This window comes from Aethalodelphis obliquidens, unplaced genomic scaffold (assembly GCF_003676395.1).
Source record: "Aethalodelphis obliquidens isolate GAN/ISIS:26980383/991018 unplaced genomic scaffold, ASM367639v1 scaffold10, whole genome shotgun sequence".
In the NCBI taxonomy this organism is placed as follows: domain Eukaryota; kingdom Metazoa; phylum Chordata; class Mammalia; order Artiodactyla; family Delphinidae; genus Aethalodelphis; species Aethalodelphis obliquidens.
Window position 1 is genome coordinate 11,525,102 of NW_020837954.1, and position 19,328 is coordinate 11,544,429.

The 19,328-nt window shown below is 38.0% G+C and overlaps 1 protein-coding gene across 4 annotated transcripts in view; it reads left to right on the forward strand.

The window, feature by feature from the left end:
• FAM177A1 (family with sequence similarity 177 member A1) overlaps window positions 1-19,328 on the forward strand; it is a 27,876-nt gene that overhangs the window by 5,221 nt on the left and 3,327 nt on the right. For all 4 annotated transcript variants that reach the window (XM_027111067.1, XM_027111065.1, XM_027111064.1 and 1 more), the window contains 3 exons: window positions 1,131-1,304; window positions 16,588-16,654; window positions 17,751-17,848. In XM_027111067.1, coding sequence (XP_026966868.1) covers window positions 1,131-1,304; window positions 16,588-16,654; window positions 17,751-17,848 — 339 coding nt within the window. The remainder of the gene's footprint in view (window positions 1-1,130; window positions 1,305-16,587; window positions 16,655-17,750; window positions 17,849-19,328) is intronic.

Here is a 19,328-nt window from a genome sequence, read left to right on the forward strand (position 1 = left end):
CCCCTTGACCACTCCTTTACCTGTACCTCCTCCCCCATCTTTGTACCTAACCCCAAGGGTAACCACTGTTGCCAGATTTTTCTTTACAATTATTTGCACTGTGCTTTTTGAAATCTTCTAGTAAGAAGATACAACAAAGGTTTTCTTAGGAATTTAAACTTGAGGCAAAAAGACAAGGAAAAGCTCTTCATCCTCTCCCTCAAAATGCATTTACAATGAGTTTGGAAAATTGGCTATATGTGTGAGGTAAAATTAGTATTTCCCTTGGAATGAAATTTGGATGTAATTAGAATTCCATAGACTATTATAGTTTTAAAATTTGTTAAATCTTTTTACTAGCAGGAAAACTGTGTTGTCATCTATATATTAGTGACTGAGAAATGTAGAAGTTCAGATATAGAATACTGATGGCCTGCTCTCCAGATTTGGTTTACAAATGAGTTTTATTTGGCCTGCACAGTGCTTTAAATTTTTTTGAATTTTAATGTCTTTGGTTGTGGCATGCTTTTCTTCAAAAGTCTACTTTTAATCTATAGCAGTATTTACTCATTTTTGGTACCTGCTTGGTACCTTCGGGACTCCCATTTTGGAAAAGGAGAGGTTCAGAATTAAGCTGAACTGTTTTTGGTTTGCCCACATGTAGCTAGGCTCAAATTCAAAGACTTAGCAGGGTTACCTTATACAAACATTTTATGTTACATATCTAACATATGTACATGCATCTATATGATTTTCCTTTGATATATCAACACACTAATCCCTCCGTAATTAGCATTGTTCTTTAAAATTATTGATGTCCAGCATGTCTTCACATATTATACGACATTGGAATTGCTATGACTTGCTTGATTTCTTAGCTTTTGACTTAAAAAGTTTAATTGGTTAAGTTCTGTTTTTTAACCTCGGCAGTGAATATGCAGAGGTTTGCTTTACTATTCATTAAACTCTTCGTTTATGCTGTTGATATGCTTTTCTGTGTATGATCTGTTTTATTGTTTAAAAACTGTTTAAGGATTGGCTTATATTTCTTTATTCCCTAAAATAAAGCAACCGAAAAATTTTTTTTGTTACATGAAAGAAAATTAATCTCACTCGAAACTCTTCTTTTCTTAATTTATTATTGACATTAGATGAGTAATGAAAGAGGCTTTGAAAATGTAGAACTGGGAGTCATAGGAAAAAAGAAGAAAGTCCCAAGGAGAGTCATCCACTTTGTTAGTGGTGAAACAATGGAAGAATACAGCACAGATGAAGATGAAGTTGATGGCCTGGAGAAGAAAGATGTTTTGCCTACTGTTGATCCGGTAGGTTTGATACTGATGTTCCTTTTGTCAGTGGGTTTTGTTTTGACTGATTTGTTTCCCTTAAACATTTTTAAAATTATATTTATTTATTTATTTATATTTTTGGCTGTGTCGGGTCTTGGTTGCGCGGGATCTTCGTTGTGGAACACTGGCTTCTCTCTAGTTGCAATGTGAGGGCTTAGTTGCCCTGTGGCACGAGGCATCTTAGTTCCTCAACCAGGGATGGAACCCGTGTACCCTGCATTGGAAGGCGGATTCTTAACCACTGGACCACCAGGGAAGTCCCTCTTTCCCTTAAACATTGAATAGAAGGGACCTTTGAGGTTTAAATAAACTGTGTTCTGATTATAAAATTATGCATTATGATTTTGGTAGAAAACAGTATTTTTACACAATATGGATGGAAGTATTTTCTGTATTTCAGTAGCCTGAATAGTTTATTTTTGAGTGTCAGAGTTCTTTTGTCAGTGTGGATAGGTTTCTTTAAGATTTATTTCACTAAACGGCGTACTTGAGTTCCAGTCCCTTTGTATTAAAGACTGTACCACCATGATGGTTTCCATTTAAAGCTTAGAAGTTGTCAGTTCTTTTTTATCTTGCCTCAAGTTTTCATTAGAAGATAGGGGTATACAGTTCTTAACTTTATGTTCCTCATCAGCTAAATTTTTTTTTTTTTTTGCGGTACGCGGGCTCCTCACTGCTGTGGCCTCTCCCGCCGCGGAGCACAGGCTCCGGACGCGCAGGCCCAGCGGCCATGGCTCACGGGCCCAGCCGCTCCGCGGCATGTGGGATCCTCCCAGACCGGGGCACGAACCCGCATCCCCCGCATCGGCAGGCGGACTCCCAACCACTGCGCCACCAGGGAAGCCCCTCACCAGCTAAATTTAAGAATTTCTAAGTTATAAATGATGTGACTGGGGACTTTCCTGGTGGCACAGTGGTTAAGAATCCGCCTGCCAATGCAGGGAACACGGGTTCGATCCCTGGTCCAGGAAGATCCCACATGACACGGAGCAACTAAGCCTGTGCACCACAGCTGCTGAAGTCCGCATGCCACAACTACTGAAGCCCACGTGCCTAGAGCCCATGTTCTGCAGCAAGAGAAGCCACTGCAATGAGAAGCCCATGCACCACAGCGAAGAGTAGCTGCCGCTGGCCGCAACTAGAGAAAGCCCACGCACAGCAGCAAAGACCCAACACAGCCAAAAAGAAATTAAAAAACAAAAACAAAACAAAAAGATGTAACTGTAAAATTATAAGACTAGCTGTACATTTTTTTAAAAGACGTGTTGCCTTTCTAAGTAGTCATTTTGAGAGTTCAGTTGATCAAATATTTATGGACTTTCTAGGTGCTGGTGATACAGCAATGGGCAGTATAAATTTCTGCTCTTATATGCTAGTGGGCAGAAAGGCAATAAGCAAGTATATACTATAATTATCAGACTATGGAAAGTGCTATGAAGAAAATAAAGCAAAGTAGCAGAATAGAGAATTATTAATTTAGATTTGGCTTAAAAAATGTTATTACTAATTTTTCATCAGATTTGGTTCTAAATAAATTCTAGTTATTAAAGCAATATCAGATCCAGATTCTCTGCTGTAGACAATATTCAAAGGACTGTGCAGTATACTCTGAAGGCAATTCCAAATGCATGCAGAATATTGTAGAAGTGTTTCATGCAGTGGAAGAATTGTGGAAATAAATGTCTTTCTTTTAAATTACTTTGAAGGGGTTTTTATTTGTCTGTATAAATTTGTGTATATATGTATGGTTTAAAAAGTCTTTGTCTCAAAAATAGTCCTCTATTTACATAGGAATCAGTAATAAAGACATTGCATAGAAAAAATGCATCCTTACTACTTTCCTAAAGGTTTACTCTTTAAAAAAGCTTTACTGAGATGCAGCCCACGTAGCATACATTCATCAATTTAAAATTTGCAGCAGTGGTTTTTAATATATTCACTGATAGACGCAACCATTACCACGGTCAATTTTTAGTACGTTTGCATCACATCAAAAAGAAACTCAGTACCCTTTAGTTATCACTCCCTACCCTTCATCTCCCCAACCCCTGATGACCACTAATCTATTTTCTGTCTATTGATTTCCCTATTATGGACATTTCATATGAACGAACTCGTATGATATGTGATCTTTTGTGACTGGCTTCTTTCACTTAGCGTAACGTTTTCAAGGTTTATCCATGTTATAGCATGTGTCAGAACTTCATTCCTTTTTTTGATATACCATGTTTGTCAGGTCAGAGACATTTGGTTGTTTCTACCTTTTGGCTATTATGAATACTTCAGCTATGAACATTTGTGTACCAGTATTTGTGTGGACGTATGTTTTCATTTCTCTTAGGTATGTACCTATGAGTGGAATTGCTGGGTCATATGATAACTCTATACAGGTATCCCCTGCTTTTTGAAAGTTTGCTTTACACCACTTCGCTTTTATGAAAAACCTACGTTAGTACCTCTTTTCGCTAACTGAAAGAAAGCCGAAGAGGATTTTCACTTTTATGAAAAAAGGTAAAAAGCAAAAATAGCGTCCAGAATTTGTTTTGCAGTGAGCCCTTGTAGAGGTGGTGGGCACCCTGAACAGTGAGAGAGGCACCTTGAAGCTCCTTCCCAGGGGAACTATACTCAGCATCACAGCATCAAGCCGCCATAGCTTTGAACTGTATCTGTGAGCATTTGTGCTTTGTTTCGATTTATTTTGTTCAGCTGTTTAGTAAGATGTGTCCTAAGGTAATCACTTATTTACTTTACACAATTTTGCGTTATGGAAGGTTTCATAGGAATGCTCTACTTATGGATAGCAGGGAAATCCTGTATTCAGTCATTTGAAGAACCACCAAACTGTTTTCCAAAGTGGCTGCACCATTTAAAATTACTGCCAGCATTGAATGAGGGTTCTGATTTCTCTACATCCTTATTAACACTTGTTACTATCTTTTTTATTCTAGTTGTCCTTGTGGGTGTGAAGTGGCATCTCATTATGGTTTAATTTGCATTTCCTTGGTGGCCAGTGATATTGAGCATGTTTTCATTTGTTTATTGGCCATTTGTATATCATCTTTAGAGAAATGCCTATTCAGATCCCTTGTCTGTTTTTTTTTTCTCTTCTTTCCTTTCTCTCTCCTTGCGGTACGCGGGCCTCTCACTGTTGTGGCCTCTCCTGTTGCGGAGCACAGGCTCCGGATGCGCAGGCTTAGCGGCCATGGCTCACGGGCCCAGCCGCTCCGCGGCATGCGGGATCCTCCTGGACCGGGGCATGAACCTGCGTCCCCTGCAACGTCAGGCCGACTCTCAACCACTGCGCCACCAGGGAAGCCCGCTTGTTTTTTAAAATATTTATTTATTTATTTATTTATGGCTGAGAATCTTTCATTGTGGCGCACGGGCTCTTTGTTGCAGTGTGTGGGCTTCTCTCTAGTTGTGGCACACGGGCTCCAGTGGAAGCTAGGGGTAGAAGGAGCCCTGTGTTCTTAGCTGTACCGGTCTGGCAGTGAATTTCCACTTCACTTTGCTGGGAAGGCCAATGGTCTTGGTTCACTTACTTCATACTCTCATTTTCTTGTCAAATTTTTATTTATTTTCTTGAATAGATGTTTTTTTCATTTGTAGTATATCCTTAGGACCATTTCCAGAGGGTTTAAATGTTTATTTTAAATAATTTTCACCAGTTTCACTGGGTAGTGGGTCCACAGAGTTCCTCCTGCTGTTGTGCTGTAAGTCCATATCCACTCTTCAAATAGTTAATTACCTTGTATATAGTATGTTGTCTTTCAAATTTATTTGAATTTTTAGGCCTAAACTAAGGCAAGAAACCTGGGTGATAAGAAACCTGTCTGTTTCCTTCGCTGGGAGGCAGCATGCATAGTCAGAGCTGGTTTCAGTTCTGGCTTAGTCCTGGAGTAGTCACCTCCCTGTGATGAAGACTTAATCCCACTGCACTTCAGGTCTCACGACTACAAAAAAAAGATAACCTTTGTCTCATCTACGTTAAGAATTGTTTTTGAAGATTAAAAAGATAGTACCTATGAAGACTCATTGAAAAATGACTAAGAACTATATACATGTAAGGTAGTATTAGATAACAAAGCAAATACAGTAGGTAGCACAAGGAATCTCGCTCAAAAGGTAATTTTAGAACTCTATTGGAATTTGAAAACCCATGACTAAATTTAACAATTTTCCCTACATTCCTTATTCAAGAATCATTTGAAAGTTTATGAAATTAACTTGTTTGGCTTCATTCCTGAAATATCCATTTTGAAGTTTTAAAGTTATATTTTCCTTGGTGGTAATTGTGTCTCCTAGAGTATAGTGATTTTTTTAGGCAACGAGGAGCTGCTGTTATATACTAATACCATATATATGTGTGTGTGTGTGTGTGTGTGTATAAATACTGCCAGTAGGAAGCTTATGTTATAAACTTAGTTGGAAGCTGAGAGCTGACATTATACTTCACTTCTACATAAAATTTTCAGAAAAAAATCTGGTACCGTTCATGAAGAATTTGTAATTAGCAAATAGGACTATCTATGTTGGCTAAGTTAACCAAGGCCAAAAGAAACAATTACTTAAATCTTTTGCTAAAAGAGATACAATTCATTTTTTGGATATTTTTAATTGCTGCCTGAACTATAGATATCTTCGTTTGGTTTATTACTTATGCATGCACATGTTAATGTTAGTCATCATTTTTTTTAATGCTGTAGTTTAATGTAGACTTCTGGTCATAAAGCAAACTTGCAGATAGTGGTTTCCTCTTTAATGGGGACACTTAGGTTGTTTCCATATCTTGGCTACTGTAAATAATGCTGCCACTAACAAGAGAGTGGAAATACCTCTTCGAGATTCTAATTTCAGTTCTTTTGGATAAATACCCAGAAGTGGAATTGCTGGATCATTTGGTGTTTGTATTTTATTTTTTGAGGAACCGCCCTACTGTTTTCCATAATGGCTGCACCATTTTACATTCCCACCAACAGCGTCCAAGGGTTCTAATTTCTTTACATACTCACCAACACTTGTCTTTTTTTAAAATAATAATCATCCTAGCAGCTGTTTATAATTAAAGACAGACCTAGCATCACTTAATGTGCAAAGCAGACTTTCCAATTTCTTTTGGCTTCTAATGCATCGTAAATCTGATAGGACACAGGAATTTGGAAAAGGTATTGTATATTTACATAGTAGATATGTAGAACAGACCCAATTAAAGAAAAACCCTGGTATCTAAAATAAAGATTTAAGAATAATACTCCTGGGACTTCCCTGGTGGCACAGTGGTTAAGAATCCGCCTGCCAATGCAGGGGACACGGGTTTGAGCCCTGGTCCGGGAAGATCCCACATGCAGTGGAGCAACTAAGCCCTTGCACCCAGAACTACTGAGCCTGTGCTCTAGAGCCCGCGAGCCAGAACTACTGAGCCCACGAGCCACAACTACTGAAGCCCGTGTGACTGGAGCCCATGCTCTGCAACAAGAGAAGCCACTGCAATGAGAAGCCTGCGCACTGCAATGAAGAGTAGCCCCCTCTTGCCGCAACTAGAGAAAGCCCGTGCGCAGCAACAAAGACCCAATGCAATCAAAAATAAATAAATAAATAAATAAAAGAATAATACTCCTGGCATATGATACTTGATAGAAAGTAAGAAATGGAGACCTAGATCTTTTTACAATCTTATAATTGTTTTCCTTAGATTTTACCTTAGATGAACGTTAAGAGTAAACATATTTCCAGTAATTCCTTTAACCATTGATTTAGTTTCGCTTAGGGTTCCTTAAATATGTGTATATGTGTGTATCTAACTGTACATATTAAAAACTTTGATTATGCACATAACTGTTACCTATATAAATGGACTGATGCCTTTCTTAATATAGTCAGAACTCAAAATTATCTGGGCTCATTTTTGCCTATCAAATTTTTAAAAAGGAAAAGAACAATATACTGTAATGAGGGTACAAGGGAATGGACAATCTCATACATTACTGCTGAATATTTATTGGTAAATTTTCTGGTGTGAAGTTTTGCATTGTGAAGGGAGAGCTTTCCAAATGATTATATTTTTGACCTAGTTATTCCACCCTTAAGAATTTAAGCATTCGGGAAATATGCTTAATATTTTCAATATAGTAAATGGGAAAAACAGCAGGATAGAAAAAGTATAGCAATGTTGTAAAACGCATATATGCTGAGGAAAAGACTGGGAAAAATATACTAAGATGTTAATGATAATTATCTATGGACGGTGGAAAAATGGGTGACTTAAATTTTCTTTATACTTTTTCCATTTTGTGTTATTGCAATAAATGAGCATTACTTTTATAATTTAAAAATAAGTTGTTTCAAAACAAAAGATAGCAAGTCTTAATAGTTCTTTATTAAGGAAGAGATGGAAAATTATGCAGGAAGAAATAGATAATTAAATTTTTGAAGAAAGAGATGAATCTACTTGAGTTTGCGCTCATAAATTGGAAGTCTTAAAGACTCAAGATCTTGTCCCAGTTCTTCTGTTACTGGGATGGTGGTGGCGGTAGTGATGCTGGCAGTGGTGGCAGGGTTCCAGTGTAGACTCTGGGTCAGTGTCTGCACAAAGGGCCCTATCCATTCATTCTGTATAACTCTGTGTGATAATGATAGATGGTATTCAGGAATCCTTATCCAGTGTCTCAGTTTTGACTCTTTGGTAGTTGCAGCCTGGATATTAGCAATTGTTCTCTCTAGAAACAACCCCAGGAGAATTGGCCCACTGAGAAATGCATGCTTTTCTCCAAAAGCATGCTGAGTCCTTTTCTAACTAGTTTCTTGGCCTTATCACTTATTATGTGTTATAGAAATTGCTTCCATTCTCTATGTATCTGTACTGTCCCATTTGCTGTTAAAAAAAAAAAAAGTAAACACTAAAGTCAGAGCATCTTAAACAGAGCCACTAAACAGAGCCCCTTATCCCCACCTAAGAGATGCCTCCTGCACTGAATGTAGAAGATATAACAGGTTTTTATCAGGGAGTCAGAAATATACAGTGTTTTCTTGACTGTATTTGTTTGCTTGGACATCCATTCTTTTTTTTTTTTTTTAACATCTTTATTGGGGTATAATTGCTTTACAATGGTGTGTTAGTTTCTGCTTTATAACAAAGTGAATCAGTTATACATATACATATGTTCCCATATCTCTTCCCTCTTGCATTTCCCTCCCTCCCACCCTCCCTATCCCACCCCTCCAGGCGGTCACAAAGCACCGAGCTGATATCCCTGTGCCATGCGGCTGCTTCCCACTAGCTATCTACCTTACGTTTGTTAGTGTGTATATGTCCATGACTCTCTCTCACCCTGTCACAGCTCACCCTTCCCCCTCCCCATATCCTCAAGTCTTTTCTCCAGTAGGTCTGTGTCTTTATTCCTGTCTTACCCCTAGGTTCTTCATGACATTTTTTTTTTCTTCTTAAATTCCATATATATGTGTTAGCATATGGTATTTGTCTTTTTCTTTCTGACTTACTTCACTCTGTATGACAGACTCTAGGTCTATCCACCTCATTACAAATAGCTCCATTTCGTTTCTTTTTATGGCTGAGTAATGTTCCATTGTATATATGTGCCACATCTTCTTTATCCATTCATCCGATGATGGGCACTTAGGTTGTTTCCATCTCAGGGCTATTGTAAATAGAGCTGCAATGAACATTTTGGTACATGACTCTTTTTGAATTATGGTTTTCTCAGGGTATATGCCCAGTAGTGGGATTGCTGGGTCATATGGTAGTTCTATTTGTAGTTTTTTAAGGAACCTCCATTCTGTTCTCCATAGTGGCTGAACCAATTCACATTCCCACCAACAGTGCAAGAGGGTTCCCTTTTCTCCACACCCTCTCCAGCATTTATTGTTTCTAGATTTTTTGATGATAGCCATCCTGACTGGTGTGAGATGATATCTCATTGTAGATTTGATTTGCATTTCTCTAATGATTAATGATGTTGAGCATTCTTTCATGTGTTTGTTGGCAGTCTGTGTATCTTCTTTGCAGAAATGTCTATTTAGGTCTTCTGCCCATTTTTGGATTGGGTTGTTTGTTTTTTTGTTATTGAGCTGCATGAGCTGCTTGTAAATTTTGGAGATTAATCCTTTGTCAGTTGCTTCATTTGCAAATATTTTCTCCCATTCTGAGGGTTGTCTTTTGGTCTTGTTTATGTTTTCCTTTGCTGTGCAAAAGCTTTGAAGTTTCATCAGGTCCCATTTGTTTATTTTTGTTTTTATTTCCATTACTCTAGGAGGTGGGTCAGAAAGGATCTTGCTGTGATTTATGTCATAGAGTGTTCTGCCTATGTTTTCCTCTAAGAGTTTGATAGTTTCTGGCCTTACATTTAGGTCTTTAATCCATTTTGAGCTTATTTTTGTGTATAGTGTTAGGGAGTGATCTAATCTCATACTTTTAGATGTATCTGTCCAGTTTTCCCAGCACCACTTATTGAAGAGGGTGTCCTTTCTGCACTGTACATTCCTGCCACCGTTATCAAAGATAAGGTGTCCATATGTGTGTGGGTTTATCTCTGGGCTTTCTATCCTGTTCCATTGATCTATCTTTCTGTTTTTCTGCCAGTACCATGCTGTCTTGATTACTGTAGCTTTGTAGTATAGTCTGAAGTCAGGGAGCCTGATTCCTCCAGCTCCTTTTTTCTTTCTCAAGATTGCTTTGGCTATTCGGGGTCTTTTGTGTTTCCATACAAATTGCGAAATTTTTTGTTCTAGTTCTGTGAAAAATGCCAGTGGTAGTTTGATAGGGATTGCATTGAATCTATAGATTATTTTGGGTAGTATAGTCATTTTCACAATGTTGATTCTTCCAATCCAAGAACATGGTATATCTCTCCATCTATTTGTATCATATTTAATTTCTTTCATCAGTGTCTTATAATTTTCTGCATACAGGTCTTTTGTCTCCTTAGGTAGGTTTATTCCTAGATATTTTATTCTTTTTGTTGCAGTGGTAAATGGGAGTGTTTTCTTGATTTCACTTTCAGATTTTTCATCATTAGTATATAGGAATGCCAGAGATTTCTGTGCATTAATTTTGTATCCTGCTACTTTACCAAATTCATTGATTAGCTCTAGTAGTTTTCTGGTAGCATCTTTAGGATTCTCTATGTATAGTATCATGTCATCTGCAAACAGTGACAGCTTTACTTCTTCTTTTCCGATTTGGATTCCTTTTATTTCCTTTTCTTCTCTGATTGCTGTGGCTAAAACTTCCAAAACTATGTTGAATAAGAGTGGTGAGAGTGGGCAGCCTTGTCTTGTTCCTGATCTTAGTGGAAATGCTTTCAGTTTTTCACCATTGAGGATGATGTTGGCTGTGGGCTTGTCATATGTGGCTTTTATTATGTTGGGGAAAGTTCCCTCTATGCCTACTTTCTGCAGGGTTTTTATCATAAATGGGTGTTGAATTTTGTCAAAAGCTTTCTCTGCATCTATTGAGATGATCATATGGTTTTTCTCCTTCAATTTGTTAATATGGTTTATCACATTGATAGATTTGCGTATATTGAAGAATCCTTGCATTCCTGGAATAAACCCCACTTGATCATGGTGTATGATCCTTTTAATGTGCTGTTGGATTCTGTTTGCTAGTATTTTGTTGAGGATTTTTGCATCTATGTTCATCAGTGATATTTGCCTGTAGTTTTCTTTCTTTGTGACATCCTTGTCTGGTTTTGGTATCAAGGTGATGGTGGCCTCATAGAAGGAATTTGGGAGTGTTCCTCCCTCTGCTATATTTTGGAAGAGCTTGAGAAGGATAGGTGTTAGCTCTTCTGTAAATGTTTGATAGAATTCGCCTGTGAAGCCATCTGGTCCTGGGCTTTTGTTTGTTGGAAGATTTTTAAACACAGTTTTAATTTAATTAATCAGTGCTTGTGATTGGTCTGTTCATATTTTCTATTTCTTCCTGATTCAGTCTTGGCATGTTGTGCATTTCTAAGAATTTGTCCATTTCTTCCAGATTGTCCATTTTATTGGCATAGAGTTGCTTGTAGTAATCTCTCATGATCTTTTTTATTTCTGCAGTGTCAGTTGTTACTTCTCCTTTTTCATTTCTAATTCTATTGATTTGAGTCTTCTCCCTTTTTTTCTTGATGAGTCTGGGTAGTGAACCAGCTTTTAGTTTTATTGATCTTTGCTATTGTTTCCTTCATTTCTTTTTCATTTATTTCTGATCTGATTTTTATGATTTGTTTCCTTCTGCTAGCTTTGGGGTTTTTTTGTTCTTCTTTCTCTAATTGCTTGAGGTGCAAGATTAGGTTGTTTATTCGAGAAGTTTCCTGCTTCTTAAGGTGGGCTTGTATTGGTATAAACTTCCCCCTTAGAACTGCTTTTGCTGCCTCCCATAGGTTTTGGGTCGTCGTGTCTCCATTGTCATTTGTTTCTAGGTATTTTTTGATTTCCTCTTTGATTTCTTCAGTGATCACTTCATTATTAAGTAGTGTATTGTTTAGCCTCCATGTGTTTGTATTTCTTACAGATCTTTTCCTGTAATTGATATCTAGTCTCATGGCATTGTGGTCGGAAAAGATACTTGATACAATTTCAATTTTCTTAAATTTACCAAGACTTGATTTGTGACCCAAGATATGATCCATCCTGGAGAATGTTCCATGAGCACTTGAGAAAAATGTGTATTCTGTTGTTTTTGGATGGAATGTCCTATAAATATCAATTAAGTCCATCTTGTTTAATGTATCATTTAAAGCTTGTGTTTCCTTATTTATTTTCATTTTGGATGATCTGTCCATTGGTGAAAGTGGGGTGTTAAAGTCCCCTACTATGAATGTGTTACTGTCGATTTCCCCTTTTATGGCTGTTAGTATTTGCCTTATGTATGGAGGTGCTCCTACGTTGGGTGCATAAATATTTACATTTGTTATATCTTCTTCTTGGATTGATCCCTTGATCATTATGTAGTGTCCTTCTTTGTCTCTTCTAATAGTCCTTATTTTAAAGTCTATTTTGTCTGATATGAGAATTGCTACTCCAGCTTTCTTTTGATTTCCATTTGCATGGAATATCTTTTTCCATCCCCTTACTTTCAGTCAGTATGTGTCTGTAGGTCTGAAGTGGGTCTCTTGTAGACAGCATATATAAGGGTCTTGTTTTTGTATCCATTCAGCCAATCTGTGTCTTTTGGTGGGAGCATTTAGTCCATTTACATTTAAGGTAATTATCGATATGTATGTTCCTATCCCCATTTTCTAAATTTTTTTGGGTTCGTTATTATAGGTCTTTTCCTTCTCTTGTGTTTCTTGTCTAGAGAAGTTCATTTAGCATTTTTTGTAAAGCTGGTTTGGTGGTGCTGAACTCTCTCAGCTTTTGCTTGTCTGTAAAGGTTTTAATTTCTCCATCAAATCTGAATGAGATCCTTGCTGGGTAGAGTAGTCTTGGTTTCAGGTTTTTATCCTTCATCACTTTCAGTATGTCCTGCCACTCCCTTCTGGCTTGTAGGGTTTCTGCTGAGAGATCAGCTGTTAACCTTATGGGGATTCCCTTGTGTGTTATTTGTTGTTTTTCCCTTGCTGCTTTTAATATGCTTTCTTTGTATTTAATTTTTGACAGTTTGATTAATATGTGTTTTGGCGTATTTCTCCTTGGATTTATCCTGTATGGGACTCTCTGTGCTTCCTGGACTTGATTAACTATTTCCTTTCCCATATTAGGGAAGTTTTCAACTATAATCTCTTCAAATATTTTCTCAGTCCCTTTCTTTTTCTCTTCTTCTTCTGGGACCCCTATAATTCGAATGTTGGTGCATTTAATGTTGTCCCAAAGGTCTCTGAGACTGTCCTCAGTTCTTTTCATTCTTTTTTCTGTATTCTGCTCTGCAGTAGTTATTTCCACTATTTTATCTTCCAGGTCACTTATCCGTTCTTCTGCCTCAGTTATTCTGCTATTGATCCCATCTAGAGTACTTTTAATTTCATTTATTGTGTTGTTCATCGTTGCTTGTTTCATCTTTATTTCTTCTAGGTCCTTGTTAACTGTTTCTTGCATTTTGTCCATTCTATTTCCAAGATTTTGGATCATCCTTACTATCATTATTCTGAATTCTTTTTCAGGTAGACTGCCTATTTCCTCTTCATTTGTTAGGTCTGGTGCATTTTTATCTTGCTCCTTTATCTGCTGTGTGTTTTTCTGTCTTCTCATTTTGCTTATCTTACTGTGTTTGGGGTCTCCTTTTTGCAGGCTGCAGGTTCATAGTTCCCGCTGTTTTTGATGTCTGCCTCCAGTGGCTAAGATTGGTTCAGTGGGTTGTGTAGACTTCCTGGTGGAGGGGACTAGTGCCTGTGTTGTGGTGGATGAGGCTGGATCTTGTCTCTCTAGTGGGCAGGTTCACGTCTGGTGGTGTGTTTTGGGGTGTCTGTGGCCTTATTATGATTTTTGGCAGCCTCTCTGCTAATGGGTGGGGTTGTGTTCCTGTTTTGCTAGTTGTTTGGCATAGGTTTTCCAGCACTGTAGCTTGCTGGTTGTTGAGTGAAGCTGGGTGCTGGTGTTAAGATGGAGGTCTCTGGGAGATTTTCGCTGTTTGATATTATGTGGAGCTGGGAGGTCTCTTGTTGACCAGTGTCCTGAAGTTGGCTCTCCTACCTCAGAGGCAGAGCCCTGACTCCTGGCTGGAGCACCAAGAGCCTTTCATCCACACGGCTCAGAATAAAAGGCAGAAAAAGTAGAGAGAATTAGTAGAAGTATGAAGAAAGAAAGAAAGAAAGAAAGGAGGGAAGGAAGGAAGGAAGAAAGAAAGATAGAAAGAAGCAAAGAAGGAAAGAAGGCAAGAAGGAAAGAAAGGAGGGAGGGAGGAAGGAAGGAAGGAGGGAAGGAAGGAAAAAAGACAGAAAGAAAGAAGATACAGTAAAATAAAATAAAGTATAATAAAGTTATTGAATTAAAAAATAATTATTTAGAAAAAAAAAGGGATGGATAGAACCTTTAGGACAAATGTTGGAAGCAAAGCTATACAGACAAAATCTTACACAGAAGCATACACGTACACCCTCACAAAAAGAGGTAAAGGGGGAAAAATCATAAATCTTGCTCTCAGAGACCACCTCCTCAATTTGGGATGATTCGTTGTCTAAAGGAGGGAGGGAGGGACGGAGGGAGGGAGGGAGGAAGGTAAAGTATAATAAAGTTATTAAAATTCAAATTAATTATTAAGAAAAAAATTAAAAAAAAAACATGGACGGATAGAACCCTAGGACAAATGGTGGAAGCAAAACTATACAGACAAGATCTCACACAGAAGCATACACATACACATTCACAAAAAAAGGAAAAGGGGAAAAAATCATAGATCTTGCTCTCGAAGCCCACCTCCTCAATTTGGGATGATTCGTTGCCTATTCATGTATTCCACAGATGCAGGGTACATCAGGTTGATTGTGGAGCTTTAATCTGTTGTTTCTGAGGCTGCTGGGAGAGATTTCCGTTTCTCTTATTTGTTCTCACAGCTCACAGGGGCTCAGCTTTGGATTTGGCCCTGCCTCTGCGTGTAGATCGCTGGAGGGCGTCTGTTTTTTGTTTTGGGGAGGTCTGAGGTCTCCTGCCAGGCTTCAGTAGGTGTTCTGTAGCAGTTGTTCCACTTGTAGATGTATTTCTGGTGTATCTGTGGGGAGGAAGGTGATCTCCACATCTTACTCTTCCGCCATTTTCCCAGCATTCGGACATCCATTCTTGTGTAAAGAGAAACTAAGGAGCTACCTTACTTGTGTGTCTTTTCAGAAATGTTATCACAGGAATTGATATACCTACTTTTCATTGAAAGACTATGTTACATGTTTACTCCTCTCTGCTTTAGCCCATCTGCCCAGTCTTACAGATATTCCTTTTTAAAAAAATATTTAAAATATAGAACTTTATTTTTAAATTAATTTGCGTAAGAAGTTGTTAAGACAGACAGTGGCCACTCAGAATGACTTTGAAAACCCTGAGGTGAAAAATTTTCCTTAACCAGCAAGAAAGGAAATAACACCAAAATTGGCAACTTCGTTAGCTTTAGACAGTGGAAAAGGAAGATACTTCCATTTCACCAATAGAGAAAAAAGGGTCATTTCCAGTGTCTACAGTTTTCAGTATTACAGATATTCTTGTATATGCTTTTTTAACGCCCTTATAATCATCGGCATATCTTATCTAAGAAGATTATGGACAGGTTTATCTTTTCCTTCTTTCCCTGGAACCAATATTCAAATAATTACTAATGTGTTTGATCGATTGTAGGCTCTATACTATGTTTTCTTTTCATAAACAAAAATATTGGTATGATGAATCATGCTCCTATTACTGATTTCATCCACAGAGGCAAACTGTCATCTATGTGGCAAGCTTCACAAAAGTATTCTATGGAATTACCAAGGTTAACTATGCAGGTGTGTAGTGTAGATTGCATTCTGCCAGTGGTCCTAGCCTACCAAATAGATACTAAACTCTTCTTGGGTTATATGCTCTAGTCCCTTTTTTTTTTTTTTTTTTGCGGTATGTGGGCCTCTCACTGTTGTGGCCTCTCCCATTGCGGAGCACAGGCTCTGGACGTGCAGGCTCAGCGGCCACGGCTCATGAGCCTAGCCGCTCTGCGGCATGTGGAATCCTCCCGGACCCCGGCACGAACCCATGTCCCCTGCATCGGCAGGCGGACTCTGAACCACTGCGCCACCAGGGAAGCCCTCTAGTCCCTTTTTAATCCTTGAAGGAACAGCAACAAAAAAACCTCATCTTGCCACTTACTGGTTACTTATTTTCCCACCATTAAAAGTTCATTTAATGTGCCCTTAATCTGCTTAATTTCTCTGAACCTTAACTTCCCCACTAAATCATACGTGTGTTGTACTGTATGATTTCTTAGATCCCTTTCCATTGACTGTACGCACTCTCTGGTGTGCTTTTGAATAATGAAGACAAAAAAGCAGCAAGACAGGAGAAAGGAAGGCTCTGGATAACTCGTAAATAATTAAGGTTATGACTTAACCAACTCCATTTCAGTGGCTGCTGCTTTTTTTGGTTATTCTGTGGACGTAAGGTGGTGATAGTTGTATGGGTGAATGTAAAATGTCTTTGTGACATTCTCTCTACAAAGCTTTTAATTTTTTTATTGGATTGTACTCTGTTTATAGTATCATCTATAGAATATTCTAAGTGCCCACCAAGTATTTCACTACTTTCTGGCCTAAATGTATAGAATGAATTTAGGTGTGAATGTTGCTAACCTAACCTCTTGTTGCAGACAAAACTTACCTGGGGCCCCTACTTATGGTTTTACATGCTTCGTGCTGCCACATCAACCCTCTCAGGTATTATTTTTTTGTTTGAATATTGTATAACCACTATAATATGCTCCCAGAACAGGAGCTTTGCTAAATAGGGTGTTTCAAAATTGAAGGAGAAACAATTGGGGGTTAGTCACTCCCTTCTCAGCAGCTAGCTAGCTAGCTAGCTCACATTGGAAGATATTAATCTAACTTGTATTTCATCTTAAAACATTTTTTAGCTTCTGGATATGCTTTAAAAAAAGGACTAAAAAATAGCTATATTAATTTAGATATAATTTTCATGTTCTTGAAACTTTCCTGTTAGCAGTTATTTTGCTATTTTGCCATTTGATTCCCTGATATTGTTCTCATTCTAACTGCTTATTCTAAAGCCTGTAGTTATAATTCATTTATGTTTTATTTGATTAATATTTCATTTCTTGAGATATAACTAAGTCATATTTGAAGGAAATGAATTATCAACTTATGACTTAATCATGCTAACTTTAAATATGCGTTTTAAATCATAAAGCTTTCCTCTGCTTCCCATTTTAACTCCCCCGTAGCTTCTACCACTTTATGCCTTTCATTAGATCTAAACGTGAGTAATAATTCATTCAACAAACATTTACTGAGCTCTCAATATATGCTAGACAGTCTAGTATAATGAAAAGAACATGAGCTTTGCATTCAGACCCGGATTGAGCTTTGGATCTGCTTTGTCCGCTTGGGCCAGTTCTTCAACTTCTTTGAGTCTAACCTTTCATAGTGCCTGGCATGTGGCAGGCGCTCAGTGAGTGCTATAGTATAATCCATTCCTTTCTCCCAGCCTAGTGATATCCCAGCCCTCTGAGAGTATACATTTTTCTTGTAGAAATAGACATCTAACAGATAATTATAACACCTGGTGATAAGTGTTATAGTCAGAGGTATGAGCAGTGGTATTGGGAGCCCAGAAGGAGCCACTAGTGCTTCTTGGGGAAATCAAGGAAGATACACAAAGGAGATGTACAGAATGTTCATTATCTCCCCGAGGGCAGGGAGTGTAACTTTTGTATTCGTACAGTGCTTTGCGCATAGAAAGGGCTCAAGAAATGTTTATGGAATTATGTAAGTCATTTAACTTTTATATTTTTAGTGTGTGACTTTCTCGGAGAGAAGATTGCATCTGTTTTGGGCATCAGCACCCCAAAATACCAGTATGCCATTGATGAGTATTACCGGATGAAGAAGGAGGTGTGTCTCCTTTTTACATTTTCTTGATTCAGTTTGGTTTGCTGTGGACTTCATGGGTTGCATAATGAAGACATGTATCCTCTAGCTGCCCCAAAGATAGCTCCCTTATACTAGGCATTTCATTCTTGAGTCATTAATTTCTTTATCAAATTAGCATACATTTTAGAATTTTTTAATACTGAAATTCCCCTACAATCTATGTGCACAATTAAGCTAGATTTCATGTGCTAGTTGCTGTGAGAGGTGCCTTAGATATGTTATTTAATTTAATCTTCACACACCTCTCTTTGAATTATTATTCCAAATTTTAGATGAGGAAACAAGACCTGGTCTCTGTACTTAGGACACATACACTGGATGTGGGAGAAGTGGAATGGGTTTGATGCACGGGAAATGACCAATACTAGAAATGTGTAAGTGCCAGTTGTTAAGGCACAAAGATATGAGGCAATTTTGTGCGCAGATGTCGTGAGGTCTTAGGGTGAGGGTGAAATGAGTTTACCTTTAAAGAGTGAGAAAGCTTTAGCATTTAAGAGTGTGGGCTCGAGAACCAAGTGCTCTGCCACTTCTAACTTTGTAACCTTGGGCAAGACACTTAACCTATATAAGCTGCAGTTTCTTTGTCTTTGTAATGAGGAAAATTGCAGCATCCATGCTCAGGGTTGCTCTAAGGATTAAATGAGTTAATAAGTAAAATGCTTAGGGCAGCACAGGGTGTATATTGGTGAGCTTGAAATAAATATTAGAATCTTTCATTACTCCTTCAAGCAAACAAGGAGTGCAATTTGGGTGAAGCTACAATGTAGAGGCATGAATCTAGAAAGCTCAGCTCAGCTGACTGTATTTGTTACGTGGTTTCAAAAATGTTTTACGAACAAATGAGTGTTTTTAACTCTACTAGCCTTGTTTAGAGCCTCATTACCTCATCTGGACTATTGTGATAGTCTCCTAAATGGTCTTTCTCCTTCACTCTCAGAAAATCTCTAGATTAATCATCCTGACAGGTTACTCACTCTGTACTGACTCACCATACTACAGGGACCAATGCAAATGCCACCATTTCCTCCATCAGTTTAGCAGTTCTGGAACTAGAAGTTATTTACTCTCTAAATCTCTATAGTGGTTATTCCTTTCTGTTTTAATACTCTTCTTAAATGTCTTAACTTCATTCCTAGATTGTAAACTTCTTGAGGGCAGGGACTGCCTTATCTGTCTACTAGGTGCTTATGGGAACAGTAACCATGCTATATCACTTAAGTGAATAGACCACCCTATTCCACTGAATAGGCTGACACCCTGTAACTGTAGTGATACAGTATTAGTTAATGTTTTATTTAGATTAGAATTAACCTGAAGAGATCCAGCCCATGTCAAAGTTAATTCAGGTCTCATCTAAGCAGTGCTATACTGTGTTTTAAAAATAGCTTCACTACATATACTTCATACAATAGTTTTCATTTCAATTTGGAAACAGGGGAAG